The sequence below is a fragment of the Peromyscus californicus genome, unplaced genomic scaffold, assembly GCF_007827085.1.
Source record: "Peromyscus californicus insignis strain IS unplaced genomic scaffold, ASM782708v3 Scaffold_4__1_contigs__length_199733344, whole genome shotgun sequence".
Classification (NCBI taxonomy): Eukaryota; Metazoa; Chordata; class Mammalia; order Rodentia; family Cricetidae; genus Peromyscus; species Peromyscus californicus.
This window is the reverse complement of record NW_026294562.1, coordinates 120,570,801-120,590,962: the sequence shown is the minus strand read 5'-3', so window position 1 is coordinate 120,590,962 and position 20,162 is coordinate 120,570,801. Positions and strand designations below refer to the sequence as shown.

Genomic DNA, 20,162 nt, shown 5'->3' with positions numbered 1-20,162 from the left:
CTATCCTAGTCTCTCTCTCTCTTTCTCTCTCTCTCTCTCTCTCTCTCTCTCTCTCTCTCTCTCTCTCTCTCTCTCTCTCTCTCACGCACGCACGCATGCATACGCATGCACACACACCTCATGCCATGCCCTACAAGTGAATTTCTTCCCCCAGAGCCCATCTGCCCTCTTCTGCCTCCATATCAAACTAGTCCTCACACACAGCACTCTGTGACAGACATGTCTTCCTCCTCGGCACTCCTCAAACTTGGCCAAGCTATTCCTGTCCCCAGGTCTTTGCTCAGCCTAACTGCTGAGCCACAAGTCTGTGGTCGGCCCCTTCCCATCTTGGCTAACATTAACTCAATGCTACATCCTCAAAGAGGCCTTTGCCGATATTCCCTAACCACGAGGCCTTCTCTCTTACATATCTTCATAGATTCTATCACCCTCTAAAATCATAGCATGTATCTACCTGGCTCCTTATTCTTATCTATCTCTCCTTCCTCTTGACCTCCCTCCCTCTTCCTGCTCCCAGGGAGAGTTCTTACCCCTTCAGTGTGTTGTTTACTTTTCTTGTTCCTGTGATGAAATACTGACAGCAGCACCTTAGGGAAGGAAAGAGATGCTTACTTTGGCTCACGTTTTAGAGGTGCAGTCTATGTTGGCACAGACAGCCATCATAGTGTGTCTGCAGTTGGAAGCCAAGGGAGATGCATGCTGGTGCTCAGCTCACTTTCCACTTTGTATTCATCCTGTGGGATGATGCCATCCACATTCAGGGTAGGTGGGTCGTCCCCCCTCAGTTAGACCTCTCTGAAAGCACCCTCACAGATGCACCAAAGGTGTGTTTCCATGGTGATTCTAAACCCAGTCACCTTGACAATGAAGATGAGCCGTCATCCTCCCGTCTCCCTATCCTGCAGAACAGTACCAAGATGCCAGTGAGTCTGTAGCTGTACTGGACAAATAAAGAGTGGCCCAGACTTCCCCACAGGTCCCAAAGCAAATGGCCATTGCATACCCAGCTCCTTTCTTGGTGGTACCCCCTGGCCTCATCAACAGTTCAGGCTTGCTTCCCCTTCTCTGCTCCCCTGGAAAGTGAGGATCTTTCTGTCTCAGGTTGTAAGCAGTGAGGAGGTGCCTGGGTGTGAGGCACACAGTATGTGTCAACACAGGGAGCATTGTGAAACAGGGTGGTGTGGTGGTCCTTCCACAGAGGTGGGAGGACAGTGAGGTCCAGAGAGACTCCACTGAATAGGAACCCACCCTTCCATTTCCTCCTCTGAGATTCTTTGTCATGCACCATGACCACCACTTCCAGGGCGAGGTGCGTGAGAACAGTGCCCAGTCACCCCAGCTCATTGTCTGCCATCTGTCTTGTCTGTAGACCGAAGCTCCCCTGCTGATCCGGCCCTACCTGGCAGACATGACACTCTCTGAAGTTCACGTTGTCATGACTGGAGGCTACGCCACCATTGCCGGCAGCCTCCTGGGCGCCTACATCTCCTTTGGGGTAGGTGGAACCTTCCGCTGCTCACCTATGCCAAAGCCCTGAGATTGCCTTTCTGGAAGCCCCACATAGTCACAGCAGCCATGGGGTGTCCCCTCTCTGTCTCAAAGCCCAGCTTTGCCTGAGCAAGGCAGGACTGCTGGACTGAGCCACTTGCTCAGGCTTCTCACGTGGCTGCTGGGGCAGATTCCTAGAATTCCCTTTACTAAGCTCTTATTATGTGTCAGGCACTAAGCTGGACACTCTAATATCCCCATTTTATAGATAAGCAAATTGAGGCTCAGAGAATAAATGAATGGTTAAAGTCAGGATCTGAACCCAGATCTGTCTGACTCTGAAATGTGTGCTCACTTTTCCGTAGTCCCTGGAGATCTGCCTTATCACCCTACACACACACACACACACACACACACACACACACACACACACACACACACTTTTATTTTGTTTTTTCGAGACAGGGTTTTTCTGTGTAGCTCTGGCTGTCCTGGAACTTGCTCTGTAGACCAGGCTGGCCTTGAACTCACAGAGTTCTGCCTGCCTCTGCCTCCCAAGGGCTGGGATTAAAGGCTTATGCCACCCCTCCCCCACACACATGATTTTTATTTTTATTTTTTTTTATTTTTTTATTTTTTTGTTTTTCGAGACAGGGTTTCTCTGTGTAGCTTTGCGCCTTTCCTGGAACTCACTTGGTAGCCCAGACTGGCCTCAAACTCACAGAGATCCGCCTGGCCCTGCCTCCCGAGTGCTGGGATTAAAGGCGTGCGCCACCACCGCCCGGCGATTTTTATTTTTTAAGAGCTGTAATCTTAGCATTTGGGAGGTACAGGCAGGAGGATCAGAAGTTCCAGGTCATCAGGTACATACAGAGCTGGAGGCTCTCCTGCCTCAAAAACCAAACAAAGAAAAAAACAAAACAGACAAAAATTGAAACCCCAAACTTTGTGCGTGAAATTATTTCTCATAGTGACATATTGGACATACTATTTTCACATCTGAAGGTCTTTAAATGTCTTAGCTTTGCTCTGGGCCTTGTGGTCAGTATTAAGAATCGCCCCCATGTTCTTTCTAGCCATGTGAGCTTTGCAGAGACCTTCAGTCACTAACTAGGACTTAAAAGGCAAGAGATGAACAAAAAAAAAAAAAAAAAAAAAAAAAAAAAAAAAAAAAAAAAAAAGGCCGGGCGGTGGTGGTGCATGCCTTTAATCCCAGCACTCGGGAGGCAGAGCCAGCCTGGTCTCCAAAGCGAGTTCCAGGAAAGGCGTAAAGCTACACAGAGAAACCCTGTCTCGAAAACCAAAAAAAAAAAAAAAAAAGGCAAGAGATGTATCTCATAAGCAGTATTTGCCTACCGTCTGGAAAGCCCTGAGTTCGTTATGCCATACTAAAATAAAAAATAAAAGATAAATCCGTCATCACCTATAATTGCACAATCCAGAAGCTGAGGCAGGAGGATTGAAAGTTCAACACCAGCCATGGTCACACAGTGAAACCCCACTTCAAAAAGTAAAAGAAAACATAAGAACAGTCTGCTGTATTGGGTGCAGTAGGCCTATGCCCAGTAACACGTCTATAAATGCATCGTAAGTTGCAAATGCACGGAATTTGTCTAACCTGCTCCATCACTGTGAGCACCAAACCTTCCCCTGGCCCGATCGTGGGGGCAGACCCGGATCTGGGGCTTGGCTGGCTGCTGCCTCCAGCATTACAAGAAACACTTATCACTTTAAGACTACCTTGATGTAAAAATTATTTGTTTGAGCCATTAAGTCAAAGACCGTCCATACCATACCGGAAGATCTTTTGTCCCTTTTACACCATCTGGCTTAAAACTCAGCTCCCTCCTTCTCTTTTTTAGTCATGAGTCCAGGTCTGGCCCTGGGGACATTTTTCCTCCCAGCTGACAGCCTGGCTCCCCCTCCTCTGTAGCCTTACAGATGTGCGGAGGCTGCCACAGGGCTCCGGGGGAAAGCCCCAGGCTGCGACCATAGCGGGTCTGGGATAGGACATAACCAGCCTCTCCTCTTCCCTTCCTCTCCTCTTCCCTGCTCTTCTCCTCCCATCCCGGGCTGGAGAAGCTCTCTTCTGCCCCCACCTGCCCTTGGCCGTCATTGCCCGGCCTCCTGCCCTGTCCCAGGGAGACTCTCAGAGTCTTTTTTTGGTTCTGTTTTTATGTAGCTGGGTTTCAAACTCAGGACCCTGTGTGTGCTAGGCAAGTCGTTGAGCTACACTCTCAGTTCACAGATTCATTATTTTTAAAAATTTTTTTACTATTATTGTTTGTGTCTGAGCACAGGGGCACACATGTCAAAGGCATGCGTGTGTGGGTAGGAGACACCTTTGGGAGCCGGTTCTCTCCTTCCGCTGTCGGCTCTGGGGGTTGAACTAGGGCTTGGTATGGATGACAAGTGCTCTGAGCCGCTGAGCCATCTCCCCTCAGTTCACAGATTTCTCTTTGTGGCTCAGCGTCTGACCCTTCGCCCACAACTTTCCTGTTGCAGGTTATCTGGACAGTTCTAGGACCTGTCCAACACAGTAGCGAGGGGCTACTGGGCACTTGAAACATGGCTGGTTTGAAAAGGGGTGTGCGGAAGGCTTTGCGCAGAAAAAAAATTAAGATATTTTATTAAATTAGTTTATATTATTATGTAGGGGAAAGAAAAGCTTTGACGGTACATTGGGTTAATTAGAACACATTAAAAATGAACCAGATCTCTCCTCTTTCATTCTCCCCTCAGCACTAGAGAGCAAGCCCAGGGCCTCCATCCCAAATGCTACGCAAGTGCTGTACCGCTGAGCTGAAGTCCCAATGTTTGTTTTTTGTTTTGTTTTGTTTTTGTTTTTGTTTTAATGATGTCTCACTAAGTTACTTAGACTGGCCTGAACTGGTGACCTCCTGCCTCAGCCTCCAAAATAGCGTTACCAACTTGTTCTCCCCAGTCCTGGCTTTCTTTGCACTTTAAAAAAATGTGGTTACCGGCCACAGTAAATGTGTTGGTGTTTTTCTGTGTGGTGTCACATGTCTTGCAGGGCCAGCACCTGGGAGGTAAGATCGCAAGTTTGAGGTCACCATCAGCTGCCTAGCAACTTTGAGGCTAGCCTGGGCTACACAAGACCCTATGTAAAGAATGTGACAAGTATAACATTATAGGTGTGGTCTCCGTCAAGGCTGTATTGGACAGTGCTGGCCTGGGTCTTCTCTTTTGTCACACAGCCCCAAGTGCTACTTGACGGAATCATTCTGTAGTGACTACCACAAACATTTCCAACTATGCTGCTGTTCCAAAGGCTCTAGAACAGACACCAGCTTTTACTGCAAATCCAAACAAACTGGTCTCTTGGTCCAGGGGTCTCTGAATCCAAGCTGGTTCAGAGTAACATTCAGGAGTTGGCCACTCATGATTCTTATTGAATTGTCCCCAAGTGGAACAGGGTCTGCAAGATCCTGAGTGCGTAAAGTGACTCTGTTGTTCAGTTTCCACATCTGTAAAATGGGCAGATGTGCTGGCTGCCTGACCTCAGTAGACGGACTGAAGATGGGCAGAAAACAGGTAGCATGGTTCTGAAAAAGTGGTCATAGTCAGATCAGAAATCCGTCCAGCAACTGGCTCCTTTATTAAATACCTTCCTGAAAGGTGGTATGCCCTTGTCCTCTGTTTTCACGTGGGACACCTGGGGAGAAGGGGCCCTGGGTAGCTGATGGAAGGCATTCTTGACTGAGCTCCTGGCAACAGGGCTGGGCAAAGTGTGAAGGGGCCGCAGTAGTCTGGTGTGGGATGAAGGAGTGGCAGCTTCACGGCCTGCATGCAGGTCTCCACCTCTCCATGAAGAGCGGGAATGGCCACTGTGGGATCTGAGGCTGTGGCTGCAATGACTCTGAAATACATCTTCCCTACTCTTCAAGCTGAAGAAGAGGTCAGGAAAAGCCCAAGATTGCAGGTGTGGCACTCTCCACACAGGAGCTGGGCAGCCAGGGAGGAGACAAGTGAACCCCCAAAAGTTCAAAGAGGGCACCCATGCAAACTGCCCTTTATCCAGGAAGGAGCAGGGTCCTGAGCCTGCCATCTAGTGCTCCTGAGGGAGGAATTGGGGGCCACTGTGGGCTCATTTTCATGGGATATGAGTGACCTTTCTGTTACTATGACAAAGCACCCCAGAGAAATACTGAAAATGAAGATTTATCTTATTAATTATCACGCCGTCAGAGGTTTCCACCCATACTCACTTTGCCCCATTGCTGTGGGCTTGTATTGAGATTGGATGACATGGCAGAGAGGGTGCGGGAGAACAATGCCTACCTCGTGCAGCCAAGGAAGCAGAGAGACAGAGAGGAAGAGTCTGGGCACCGGATGTCCCTTAAAGGTATGTCCCAGTGACCTACTTCTTCCGGCCAGGCTCTCCCTCCTGACTCAGCATGTTGATGGATTAACCCGTGGGTGAGGCTAGCCCCCTCCCTGCTGTAAGCCAGTGGCCTCTCCATCAAACCAGCTGAGGACCAAGCCTTAACACCCGAGCCTTTGAGAGCAGCACTTCATTTTCACACCCCGAGTGGTTTCTGCTTCTGGATGAGGAGAAACAAGCAAGTTTAGGAAGAGAAGGAGGAATTCTGAGCCTGAAGATCTCCAGGCCTGCTTCTGCCTCTGCGCTTCCTGACTGTCCCTGGGAACTTCTGCCCTCCGCTTGTATTAGCCCATGTAAACTCACCTTCCTCTTTCTCTCCTCTCCTCCCTCCCTCTTTTGAGACACGGGGTCACTGTGTAGCTCTGACTAGCCTGGAATTTACTACATAGGCCAGGCTGGTCTTGAACTCTCAGAGATCTGCCTGCCTCGGCTGGAACTAAAGGCATGTGCCACCATGCCCAGAAGAGGGCATCTGTTTTGAGCTGTCTGATGGGGGGCTGCAAGCATTCTTAACTATGGACGCATCTCTTCAGCCCCACCCCCTTTTAAAAACAGGGCCTCATGCATCTAGGCTGACTTCAAACTCACTTTGAAACCAAGGATGACTTTGAACTCCTGATTCTTCCATCACCACCTCCAGAGTGCTAGGATTACAGGACCGCACCACCCTTCCCAGTTCGTGTGATGCCAGGGATGGAACTCAACACTTCTTGATGTTAGACAAATTCTCTGTTGACTGACCTGCATCCCAGAAAACTGCTATTGGCTTACTACAAAATTGAAGGAGAAAAGATCTGTTTCACGTTCCTGTTTATAAAAATGTTATAGAGTTGTGGATCTATTAGAAGCTATCAAAGCCGGGCGGTGGTGGCGCACGCCTTTAATCCCAGCACTCAGGAGGCAGAGGCAGGCGGATCTCTGTGAGTTCGAGGCCAGCCTGGTCTCCAAAGCGAGTTCCAGGAAAGGCGCAAAGCTACACAGAGAAACCCTGTCTCGAAAAACCAAAAAAAAAAAAAAAAAAAAAAAGAAGCTATCAAAAGGCAGCAAGGAAGAAAATTACTTCAAACCCAGCTTACCAGGAGCAGCCAGTATGCCGACAATTTGGGGGACTTGTTTCTGGGGTTCTTTCTAGGCGGTTTGGCGTTTGTTTTCCATTATCTTTATGGTCCCACTCTTCGTGCAATGTTGTGGGCATTTTCCCATGTTACTGCAGGACCCCGAGAAGCGTCATTTTCTAGAGACCATTCTCAGAATGGAGCGATGGCTCTGTGGGTAAGAGCACTGGCTGCCCTTACAGAGAGCCCATGTTCCAGCACCCACACGACAATTCACAATCATCTGTAACTCCAGTTTCTGGAGATCCGAGGCCCTCTGCTGGCCTCCACAGGCGCCAGGCGCCTATGATGTACCACAATGCACCACCGTGGAGGCAAAACACCCATTCACAGGGCTCGTTGTTAGATGGTTGAGTTGGTTCTGATTTCACCAGCCGGTGGATAACACAGCGGAGGGGAGGGCTGTCTCATTTGTCTCTGGAGCAGTGAAGGTATGTGTCTGGGAAGCACCCCACCCCCTCAGAGCTGGTGCTGTTTGCCATCTTGCTGGAACACCTGTCCAGTGTGGTTCCCAGAGACAGATCCAGTGTTTCCAGGGCACTGGAAGGAGGTGACTCCTGAAACGTTTCCTAGTATAGGAGTGAGCGTGACCGGCTGCTTTGAAGCAGTGAGTTTCCTGTCAAGTACTCAGAGATCGAATATAGGGGTTGCATAAGCTATGCCGGGCGGGGGGTTGGGGGGGATGGGCTACCTCTCACACCCATCCCATCTCTCAGTTCTGGAGCGTTGTCTGAATCTGTCACAAACTCCTCAGCCAGTGAGGATTAGTGGTCAAAGAGAGACAGCCTAGATGAGGAGGAGGACCCGTGAAATTGGAGCCAAAGGCCATGTCGGATTTTAATTCTTCCTCTTCCTTTATTTTGAGCAAATCATAGTTACTCCTCCAGGGCCTCGGTTTCCTTGCATATAAATGGGGTAATAATACTTGTGCTGCCTACCTTGCAGAAGTATTTTTTTAGGGAAGCGGCGATCACTCTTTTTTGTTATTATTATTATTTTTTTACGTGCATCTTGTTTGTGTGTGTATCTGTGTACCTGGGTGGAAGGCAGGGGCAACTTGCAGAAGTCAGTTCTCTCCTACCACGTCAGTCCCAGGGATTGAACTCGGGTCTTCAGGCTTAACAGCAAGCGCCTTTACCTGCTCAGCCATCTCATGGGCCCTTACAGAAGTACCGGAAGATCCTTTGAACATAAAGGGGATTATTAATGACCGTGCCAGCAGTAATACAGCGAAGTCATACTAATGTGGTGAAGAACGTGTCCCTCTGCCACCACATTTCTTCTACCTGTCCCTTCTACCTCCTTGCCATTTATTTAATTTAGTTATATTTTTGAGACAGGGTCTCAGGCTGACCTTGAATTCACAATGTAGCCCAGGATGACCTTGACTTCCTGATCCTCCTGTTCCAACTTCCTGAGGGTACCTCCGTGCCTGGTTCTGTGGTTCTGGAGATGAAATCTAGGCCTTTCGTGCATGCTAGACAAGCACTCTGCTCTCACCACCCCTGGCCCCCCTTCTCGGTTGTTCTTACAGATTGACGCTGCCTCCTTAATTGCTGCCTCCGTCATGGCGGCCCCATGTGCTTTGGCCCTCTCCAAGCTGGTCTACCCGGAGGTGGAGGAGTCCAAGTTCCGGAGTGAGGAAGGAGTGAAGCTGAGTTATGGGTGAGTGCGGCAGGGAGCTTGTGCAGAGGGCACTGGTGAAGGAGCTGAGGTGGGGAGGGACAGGGCTGCCCTTGACTCGTCTCCGTCTCCATGGAGCTTTCTCTCCCACCACTACCGTGGGGTGGCTTCACGGGCAAACACACACTCTTTTTAAAAAAGAACTAATTTATTTCTTTAGTATGTATGAGTACTTGCCTGCGTGTATTATCTGCACCAGGAGCTCAAGGAGGCCAGAGGAGGGTAACTGGAGTTACAGAGCCTCCATATGGGTTAGGTTATGAGCCCCCATTTGGAGGCTGGGAATCGAACTTGGGTCCTCTGGAAGTGCAGCCAGTGACCCTTAACCTGTGAGCCATCTCTCCAACCCGAACATAGACTTGCTGAAGTGGTTGATGGAGGAAAATGGAGTGGTCAAGGCCAGCCTAGCTATTTACCAAGGTCTAGGCCAACTTGGGCTGCATAGTGAGATTCATATCAACAGAACACAACAAAGAAAAAAATAGCAGCAGCAAGCATTGATTTCACTTTTCAAGTTATAATCTATCTGTTCCTGACTAGCAAGAAAAAAAGGGCCGACAAGGTTCACCAGTGTGGCTCCGCTCTTGGTGCCACCGTCTCGGCATGCCTGACCTCTGACCACCAGGTGGCAGCCGCACATTGACAAGTGGCATGCCAGGCTCCTAATACGCCTTTGTCACGGTCTTAATCATCACCGTTAACCGGTCCTTTAAAATTATTGACAAGAAGCTGGGTGTGGTGTCATATGTCGATAATCCCAGCATCTGGGAGATGGAGGCAGGAAGGTTAGGAGTCGGAGGGCATCCTTACCATTACTACACAGTAAATTCTGGGCCAGCCTCGGCTCCATGAGACCATCTCAACACACTCAGATGCTGAAAAGACACAAGGGTTGGTTATCCAAACCTCACACCTCCTGAGGCTTTGGGGCTGCTCTGCCCTGTGGAAATAGACTGCAAACCCCCTCCATCCACCATCCTCTCTCTCTCTCTCTCTCTCTCTCTCTCTCTCTCTCTCTCTCTCTCTCTCCACCTTTTTCCTTTTTTTTTTTTTTTTGAGATGGTCTCAAGTATCCCGTCTAGTCTCAAACTGGCTAGATATCTGAGGATGACCTTGAACCTCTGATCCTCTTGCCTCTACTGCCTGATGCAGGGATTATAGGTGTACTATCACACCCAACTTTTGGGGTGCTGGGGAATCAAACCCAGAGTTTTGCACATGCTAGGCAAGCACTCTATCAGTTGAATTACATGCCTAACCTTTATTACATATTTTCCAGTAAACATCTTTACACACACACACACACACACACACACACACACACACACACACACACATTTAAAGGCTTATGACTGGTTTTTCTTGCATGTATGTAAGTGTAACGCATGCATGCCTGGTGCCTTTGAAGATTAGAAGGAAGCAGATCCCTGGAACTAGAGTTAGGGACAGTTGTAAGCTGTCAAGTGGGGTCTGGGAACTGAACCTGAGTCCTCTGCAAGCAGCAAGATCTCTTAACCACTGAGCCATCTCCCCAGCCCCTAGACATCTTACTGCATTTCATGTATTTACTGTGTGTGTATATGAGTGGGTTCGCGCACGTGTGCCACAGCCCTTGTGTGGAGGTGACAGGCCATTCAGAGGAACCTCATTTTCTTTCTGAGACAGAGAAAGAAAAGAACTCCAAGAGGGAAAGGGTCAGCTGATCACAGAACTGAGAAAGGACCCAGGTTTCTGAAAAGGCTGCAAGATAGGAATTGATAGTTCAATGTATCTATGGCCTCTTGGAAGCAGGCTGATTCCAGCCAACTCTCATGGAAGTTGGTTCTCTGCTTCTGCCATGAGGCTCCCAAGCATGAGACCCAGGTCACCAGCCCTGGCAGCAAGCATCTTCTTTTTCAGACATAGCTGGTGGAACTCACTATGTAGACCAGGCTGGCCTCAAACTTACAGAGATCAGCTGGGATTCAAGGTGTGTGCACTCATGGCCGGCTTCTGGTGGCTTTTTAAAAATAAAGAGAAACAGATGCTCTTAATAAAATCTTTTGCTCAAACCAGTATATCAAAAACATTTTCATCATGTGATTAATAAAAATAGTAATGAATGAAGCCAGATGTGGTGGTGCAAGTCTTTAATCTCAGCCCTTGGGAGGCAGGTGGAGCTCTGTGAGTTCTAGGCCAGCCTGGTCTATATAATGAGTTCTAGGATAGCCAGGGCTACATAGAGAGACCCTGTCTCAAAAACAAAAACAAAATAAAAATAAATAAAACAAAAACCAAGATATTTTCCTCTCTTTCTTCCCTCCTTCCCTCCCTCCCTCGTCTCAACTCCTCAAAACGTGAGTGGTGTTGACAACAGTGGTATTTACTGAATTTCCAACACAGCTTGGTTGAGGCCAGCGCTTTCCGGTAGCCAGGGACTCACTGAACTGTCAACTCCTGTCTTGCAGTGCAGCCCAGAAACCTGGGTATTTTCTCATTCCTTGATCAGCCATGCCCCCCTCCCCCCATCCCCCCTTGAAGTTCTTTTCTCTCCCTATCTCAGAAAGAAAACAAGCCTCCTTGGTTCTGAAGCCCTCTGTCCAAGGTTCCTCTTTGAACCTGTACGGTGGGGACCTTTCCTGCTTCTGGGGACATGCTCGTAATGACACCTATTGATCCCAATGGCAGAGACGCTCAGAACCTTGTGGAAGCAGCCAGCGCTGGGGCTGCCATCTCAGTGAAGGTCGTTGCCAACATTGCTGCCAATCTGATCGCTTTCCTGGCTGTCCTGGCCTTCATCAACGCCGCCCTCTCCTGGCTGGGGGACATGGTGGATATCCAGGGACTCAGCTTCCAGGTGTGGCTGTGGTGGCGGGAATGGTCTCAGGCTAGGGAATGAGAAATGGAGACCCAGAAGAGCCCTCTGTCTGACCCAGTTCTCTTGCCTCTTTATCTGCAGCTCATCTGCTCCTACATCCTGCGGCCTGTGGCCTTCTTGATGGGCGTGGCCTGGGAGGACTGTCCGGTGGTGGCTGAGCTGCTGGGCATCAAGCTGTTTCTGAATGAGTTTGTGGCCTATCAAGAGCTCTCCCAGTACAAGCAGAGACGCCTGGCGGGGGCTGAGGAGTGGCTGGGTGGCAAGAAACAGTGGATCTCGGTGAGTGCCGCATTTCTTCCTGGCGGCACCGGCATGGCGCGGCTTCCCTAGGGCCCCTGGCAACCGTTTTTGTGTTTCCCCGGGGCCTGCCTGAGCCACACTGAGGTGGTGCTTAACCACCCATATCCTGCTATCCTGGCAGGCCAGACAGATATCAGGGCCACACTGTGAGCTTCTGAAAGAGATTTGTCTGAGACCGAGTTCCCGAGGGGCCACTGCTTGCTTTGGCCTTGGGTAAGCTACTGCGCCTTGCCTCTCTTTTGGAAAACAGGGGTGTAACACCTGCTACCGCTCCCCAAAGGAGCCCGTGGGAGAGTCTAGTGAGCTCCAAGAATGAGTGAGCTAAGAGACCCTCCACCACAGCCCCAGATGATAAACACAGTGTGCAGTCTAGGGCTTGGCTTTTTTTGTTGACATTTATTCTAAAAACACCACCATGAACAAAATGATACAAGGGCTATGGCAGTAGTCTCTCTAAAAGAATACAAAGTCAGAACATACTGTTGGGAACAAAAACTGGATATAATCTCACTGTGCTGATGACAGCTATTGCTATTCTAGCCATTTTCTTCTTTTGCATGTGTTGTTGGGGGGACCGGGATTCATGTAGCGCAGGCTGGCCAAAGATACATGGAAGAATGGCCCTGAGCTCTTGATTCGTCTCGGGATTGCAGGTGTGAGCCTCCATGAGCAGCTTCTTGTTTTGTTTTGTTTTTTTTTTTTTCAGACAGAATTTCAGTTACTGTTGCAGAACACGGTAACCAGCTTTCTCCCCTCGTCTTTATGTAGCTTTTGGTTTTCAGTGCTGGAGACTGAACCAGGCCCTTGTTGTGCATGCTAAAACTGAGCTACACACCATTTGAAATTTATGTGTGGACCTTGGCTCCCCCGCCCCCCAATTTTTTTTGAGACGGGGCTTTTCTGTGTAGCCTTGGCTGTCCTGGAATTCTCTCTGTAGACCAGGCTAGCCTTTGCCTCCTGAGTGCTGGGATTCAAGGTGTCCACCACCACGTCCGGCTCCAAAATTAATGTATCTTTAAAATATTTGATAATAGTTATTTCAGCCTGCCTGCATGTGTGGTGTGTGTGTGTGTGTGTGTGTGTGTGTGTGTGTGTGTGTGTGTGTGTGTGCCTGTTGCACATATGGAAGCCAGAGAACAACTTGCAGGAGTTGGTTGAACTCAGCTTGTCAGCCTCAATGGCAGACATTTGCCCTGCTGAGCCATCTCACAGGCTCAGCTGTGAGTGTCTTACGTATTTACCAGTCTTGTGCCATTAGGTCATTCATCCGAACTCCTTATTTGGCTGTGTGTATGACGATGTTGAAATGAATATCACGGCAAGTAGAATGTTCCCTGATTCCTGGGACATTTCTTCAGGAGCTTCCTCAGATGTGGGCGAGCAGAACCCCATGCAGAGTCTGCCTGTAGCAATTTTCCTAACTATCCAGTGGTGGTGAAGTGCCACCTCGTCACACTCCCTGCAGCCACCACCAGAAACAAAGCAGCATCGGAAGTCTGTGCTTAAAACCAGGTTTGGGGGCTGAGGGTATAGCTCATTCGGTAGAGTGTTCGAATAGCACGCGCAAAACCCCGAGTTCGGTCCCCAGCTCTGCATAAACTGCAGGTGTGGTGGTACATGCTGGCAATCCCAATACCCAGTTAAGGAGGCAGGTTTAAGGCTATACTGGGCTACATAGAGTTCCAGGAAAGTTTTCTTACCTTTACAAATGTTCTTTGTTTTGAAACAGGGTCTCATTAAGTTACCCAGGGAAGTCTTTAATCGACAGTCCTCCTGCCTCCTCATAATTGGATTATAAGGCCTAAGCCTCCAGGCCTGCGTTCTGTTAGGGTTTTCTAAGTTTCATTTTGTTTGAAAGAATTTAAATTTTTTTTTTTTTTTGGTTTTTCGAGACAGGGTTTCTCTGTGTAGCTTTGCGCCTTTCCTGGTACTCGCTTTGGAGACCAGGCTGGCCTCGAACTCACAGAGATCCGCCTGCCTCTGCCTCCCGAGTGCTGGGATTAAAGGCGTGCGCCACCACCGCCCGGCAAAGAATTTAAATTTTTAAACATCAATTTTTATACCAAATCTTCCTCCTTGGTTCCTTTCTCTCTCTCTCTCTCTCTTTTTTTTTTTTTAATTCTTAGGAGGTGATCTGGAGAGATCTGATTAAATTCCTGAAACAATGTGACGAAATAGTTAAGACCATGAGCTGATCAGACAGGACTGAATTCAAATTGTGGCACAGCTGTCTTTTGGATATATAAACTTCCAATTGCTTAACTCTCTGAGCTTCCGTTTATTTAGTTTACCCCCAGATGAGTATAGTAATACTACCTTGTAACTATAGTCATTATTGTCATACATGTCCTAACATTTTATGCTTCAAATTCTTATTTCTCTCAGTGGTCTAAAATTAACTTTATGGTGTGAAGCATGGATGGCAACCAGTTTTTTTTTTTTTTTCAAAGTGTTTCATTTTGGCTCTTGACATTTCTTTCTGGAAAATTAGACAGCTGTTCAGAGCACAATGGAAGAAGACCCACTTTGCTTAATCACCTATTGTATACCTGGTGTTTTCTGTACACTACATGGGCCTTGTGACTGCCTCGCCAGGCAAGCACTATTCTTTCCACATTCCAGACGTAGAAATTGAAACCTAAAGAGGCTGTAGACTTGCTCAAACTGATCACAGTGGAGACAAGCTGGGAATCAGGCAGGTTGGATTCCCAATGGCTGACGGCCGCAGACCACCCACTCCAGCCTGGCAGTGCCTAGACTGAGGTCTGGGCTTTTAGGTATTTGCAGGGACCAGAAAGAAGCAAGAGACTGCAGAGCTGGGAGAAGGGCTGGCCTCGGACTGCCCTCGGCACACTGAACCTGCCTGAGTCAGATCCCCCAAAGCTGGTAACTAGGCTGAGGATGTAGCTCAGTTGGTAGAGTGCTTGCCTAGCATACATGAAGCCCTGGGTTCAATCCCCAGTACCCCACAAACTGGGCATGGTAGTGTATATTACTGTCCGTAACTTCAGAGATAGAAGCAGGAAGATCAGGAGTTCAAAGTCATCCTCAGTTACATGACGAGCTTGAGGACAGTTTAGGGCTATTTGAGGTCCTGTCACCAAAACAAAAGGTGGGCATTTAGGCTACAGACTGAAGAACAGCGGAGAGGGGGGTTGGGTCTTTGAAGTTAAAGTGTGAGCTGACTTAAAGTGCGTGTATGAGGCTGGCAAAGGAGTATCATGGAGGGCGCCAAGGCTAAGGCCATAAAGGAATTGACCAGGAAGCACACCTTTAATCCCAGTCCTTGGGAGGCAGAGGCAGGAGATCTCTGTAAGTTCGAGGCCAGCTTGGTCTACAGAGCTAGTTCTAGAACAGCTAGTGTGGTTACACAGAGGAACCCTGTCTCGATTAACCAAAAAACAAACAAATCAACCAGGGAGGCTTTATTGCCTGGGCTGAGGCCTCCTTGTAATCTGTATTTCCAGGTCAGAGCAGAAATCCTGACGACATATGCCCTCTGCGGCTTCTCCAACTTCAGCTCCATCGGCATCATGCTGGGAGGCCTGAGTGAGTCCCTAGGCTTTGAAGCACCCAGGAGCCAGGAGCCAGGAGGATTCCTAGGGGATGGTTGGGAAGGGGTGATGGAGACAATGGGCAGTGTAAAGGGAGGGAGGTCATAGGTAAGTGAAGGACACCCTCACCCTGTCCCCTTCCTGCTCCCCCACTTTCTTCCCCTGAAATGTGAGTTTTCTGGCTCACCTCTGCCTCACACTGTGCCCTCGGAGCCAGCGAGAGGAAGGCCCCTCATAAATGTGGCTCTGCACAGATGGGCACAGCAGCCTTCAAGGTGCAGTTGGCCCGGTTTAGGGAGAGTAAAACTGTGTGTCAGAGAAGCGAAGTGTCAGCCAGGAACTGGCTTGGCCTGTACTTAGTCCTCAATATACCACACCCCGCTGCGGCCCGCGCAGCTGGAGCACGAAATCTGGCGAGGGGCACCGAGGTTAAACAGCACTCTAGACACCCAGTTTCAGTTCGTCAGGGAAGCAGCTCTCTTTAGTCGTACCAACATGGGCTTATATACCCCTCCAACAGCAGGGGTCAAGGAATGGTTACTCTGAATCCCGAGGCAAGCCAGACATTGTTTTCCAAACAGGAAAAACCACAGGGGGACTGATCCCCAGCACCCTCTGGAACCCAACTGCACATTTTTCACACAAACAACTGGGACAGGACAAAAAAGGGCATTTAAAATTAAGGCAGCAAACTTACTGCTGCCGACATGTCCTCCCTTTTTATTTTCAAAAGGAACACATCGGCTAGAACAGCCTGTGGAAGATCAGATAGCCCCTGCCTTAGGTCACCTGTTGCAATCCCCAAACTTACCCGTCATAGGGGGCTGCCCTTATGCCCCCTGCCTTAGGTCGCATGAGGACCCCAGGAGTTGCCCGTCTCTGGGTACTATCTGTCCGACATTTGTAACCATACTTGTGCAGATTCAGAGGGTGACACGGCCAGAAGGGCTTGCTTGGTTACCTGTCGGTGTCGAGTGAACTGGCATCGCCATCGGCATAGCAGAAATAACCCAATCCCATATTGCCTGCACAGATTAATAAGAGGGAAACAGACCCTGCCCATCCAGTGATTCACCCAGCAGCTTTAGACATTAATGACCACCAGATCTGCTCATTTACAGGAACAACTCTAGTTTCATTAATCCTTACAATGGCATGTGCCAACTGAATTGTATAGTTCAAAAAAGTTCTATTATACAAATTTCTGACATCCCATAAGCACATAACATATGTTGGTGTATCCACAACATATCTATTTGTTCTTGTAACAGTGCTGCTTGCTGATTAAGCATCAGAATTACAAAGTGTAATTGTCCATTTAATGTTTGCTGAATGTCCAAGGCACCAGCCACCCTCTCAGATAATGTGTTGATACCTGCAGCCTGTTAATGCAAGCCCAGCAGCTGTAGTAGCAACAGCAGAAGCAGCCACAGCTGCAACACCCCAAACTCATCTTCCTAGCCGGGCATAGTGGCATACACCTGTCCTTGCAGCATCCAGGAGGCTGAAATAGGAGAATCGTGACTCAGGCCCAGTCTGGGCTGTATGAGACCTTGTCACAAAACAAATGACAGCATACATACCCCAAGGCTGGGGATGTAGCTCAGTTGCTTAGAGTGCTTGCTTTGCATGCTGGAGGCTGTGTTTAATCTCCAGTACCACATCAACTGGGCACAGTGGCTCGTGCCTGAAATCTCGACATTTGGGAGGCAGAGGCAGGAAGATCAACAGTTCAAGATCATTCTTGGCTATATAGGGAGTTCAAAGCCAGCCTGGGCTATGAGAGACCCTGTCTCATTAAAAAAAGAAAAGAGATAAGCTAACTTCTTTTCCTTCTCCTGCTATAGTGGGTGGGGTGAAGGAGACATAACTGAATGCTTCCCAATAGGCCAGAGGACAATGAGGGGCCACCTCTGCCCTCCTGCCACTCAACAGAGGAGGGTGGTGCTAGAGTTTCAAGAGGTAGGCAGAGGGGTGGGTGGGTGGGTAGCCTCCTTGGCTCTAAGCTCTCTTGTCCTCTGCAGCCTCCCTGGTCCCCCATCGGAGGAGTGACTTCTCCCAGATTGTGCTCCGGGCGCTGATCACCGGGGCCTTCGTGTCCCTGATGAACGCCTGTGTGGCAGGTGAGTGCTGGTCCAGCAGGCTCAGAACTCGGCCTGCCTGGTTTTCTAAGCCCCTTTTAGGCAGGGTTGGTCCGCTAGGCCAAGCCTCTAAGCTGCTTCCCTCCACAGGGGTCCTCTACGTGCCCAGGGGCATCCAGGTGGACTGTGTGTCCCTTCTGAACCAGACCCTCAGCAGCAGCAGCTTTGAGGTGTACCAGTGCTGTGGCCAGGTCTTCCAGAGGTGAGCGAGCCCCGGGCTGTGGGTGGTGGCTGACCTGGAGCTGCAAGAGTCACAGAGCAGAACACCCAAGTACCCTCCTGCATTCCGCACTAGGGGGCAGGGTAGGAGGAATGTTATGTCTGCAGCAGCTGTGACGAGTTGGGGGGTAGGGGGAATAGGGGGTGTGGGATGAGGGGGTGGGGGGCGTATGAAGGCTTAAACACCAAGGCTGGGGAGGAAAGGTGGACCAGAGACGTAGAGCGACTTTCCCAGGGCTGCACAGTCTATTAGCTGCTGCGGAAGTGGCCTGGATACCCTACTGTGGCGTTTGCTTTCTTTTCAGCACCAGCTTGGAGTTCAGCCCGGAGGCACTGGACAACTGCTGTCGATTTTACAATCATACAATCTGCACATAACTGGAACTGAACATCTTCCTGCCCTCAGGAGTCATTCACCCCAGAAGGTGTCTGTCCTCAAGGAGGCCACGGGACGCATCACTACTTCCATTCTACCATCGGGAAAGGGTGCTACAGTGAATGGAGACTTCAGTAAATGAAAACACCCCTGGTCACATCACTGCTCCCCCATGTCCTACCTCTTCAAGTGAGAGTTCCCAGCGTCTCCTCTGCTCCCTGCTCCAGGCTAATATTCTGGTCCTCTCTACTCCTCTTTCCTTAGGATCCTCATGTGTACCTGCCCCAAACTACCTCCCTGCTCCCTTCCAAGCATCAGACTTGCTGGGGTTCTCCCCCAGGAGCTGCCTCTAGAGACACCCACCTTCACTCAGTCCCCAGAGTGCTTTCCAAACTGGTGTCCTGCAGGACAACATCTCAGTAGGCTCGATGTTCTGATCGGCCCATGGCTCACTAAGTTTGGAGCACTGAGCTAAATAAAGTTAGATGGGGTTTGTTTGGTTGGGTTTTGAGATGGGGCCTCATGGAGCTCATTCTGCAGCTTAGGATGACTCCTGATCTTCCTGCATCACTTCCTGAGTGCCTGGAGTACAGGGGTGTCCATCACATCTGGCCCAGAAGAACTTGTTCTTTGGGCTGTCAAGAGATTTCAGCGGGTAAAGGCATCTGCTGCTAAGTTAGATGACCTGACTCTGATCCCTGAGACCCCCCCCCCACATAGTGAAAGGAGAGAAGGACTTCTGCATGTTATCCTCTGACCTCTACATGTATGCTGTGGCACATGCCCTGCCCCCCCCAATTAAAAATAATACAATGCAGCCAGGTAGTGGTGGCATACACTTTTAATCGTAGCACTCAGGAGGCAGAGGCAGGTGGAGCTCTGAGGCCAGCCTAGTCTACACAGAGAATTCCAGAACAGCTAGGTCTACAGAGAGAGTTCCAGGATAGTCAAGTGTATACAGAAAAACTTTGTATGGAAAAACTAATAATAATAATAATAATAATAATAATAATAATAATAATAATAATAAATACTATTTTAAAACTTTATTATTGTGTATGTGTGTGTGTGTGTGTGTGTGTGTGTGTGTGAGAGATGTGAGTGTAAGGGTGTATGAGTGCCACTACTCACATACAGAGATCAGAGAATAACTTGAGAGTTGGTTTTTTTCTTCCACCTTTATATGGATCTGAGGCTCAAACTTGAGGCTTCAGGCTTGCCTGGCAAGTTCTTTACCTGAGGAGCCATTTGCCAACCCAAGAGGTTTCTTTGTTTTGTTTTTTGTTTTTTGTTTTGCTTGTTTGTTTGTGACAGGGTCTTGCTACATAGCACTGACTGGCCTGGAACTCACTGTGGAGACCAGACTGGCCTCAAGCTCACAGAGTTCCTCCTGCCTCTGTCTCCTGAGTGCTGGGATTAGGGGCGTGCATCACCACTCACAGCTCCAGGAACTTTTCTTGGTGGGAACTTGGGAAGACAAGGATGTTGAGAGAAGTGCAGATGATGGAGACCTGGCTTAGGAAGCTTCAGAGTTCCTCAAAGACTACAAGGCCATTTGATATTTTGAACTAAGGGTCCCTGGAAGTGAAACCTTTAGTTTACTAAGACAATCAGTGCTGGTGAGCTGGCATGACAAATTGGCTGTGATTAACACGAAACCAGAATCACTGAGGCAAACTCTTCTGGGAAGTATCTCCTCAAGATCAGCAGACAGAAACTGTGGCCCACGGAGTGTTAAGGCGGTACATCAAGCAGGCAGCAGAATATGGCATTGCGACAGAGTCTCACACATGGTTTGGAAGGCATGAAGGGGCCATGGAGAGCAAGGAGGAGCCGTGAGGCTTGGAACTGTGTGGAACTAGGAGGGACCATTGGCGAAGGTGAAGCCTCAGTCCCAGTGGAGACCCTAGGACTGAAGGAAGTAAGCTGAGGCACAGCAGCAGCAGGTGTGAGAGTCCTGAAGAGGCCTGGGGAGGACACTGTACAGGGGCAGCCTCAGTTACAGTGGAGACCCCAGCATACGG

General features: G+C 49.2%; 1 protein-coding gene across 1 annotated transcript in view; it reads left to right on the top strand.

Moving 5' to 3' along the window:
• Positions 1-19,187, top strand: part of Slc28a1 (solute carrier family 28 member 1) — a 48,662-nt gene extending 29,475 nt beyond the window's left edge. Inside the window, exons 10-17 of the mRNA XM_052760217.1 lie at positions 1,370-1,495; positions 8,543-8,673; positions 11,359-11,527; positions 11,630-11,827; positions 15,316-15,397; positions 17,427-17,525; positions 17,634-17,745; positions 18,068-19,187. Coding sequence (XP_052616177.1) covers positions 1,370-1,495; positions 8,543-8,673; positions 11,359-11,527; positions 11,630-11,827; positions 15,316-15,397; positions 17,427-17,525; positions 17,634-17,745; positions 18,068-18,140 — 990 coding nt within the window. The 3' untranslated portion in view covers positions 18,141-19,187. The remainder of the gene's footprint in view (positions 1-1,369; positions 1,496-8,542; positions 8,674-11,358; positions 11,528-11,629; positions 11,828-15,315; positions 15,398-17,426; positions 17,526-17,633; positions 17,746-18,067) is intronic.
• The last annotated feature ends 975 nt before the right edge of the window (positions 19,188-20,162 follow it).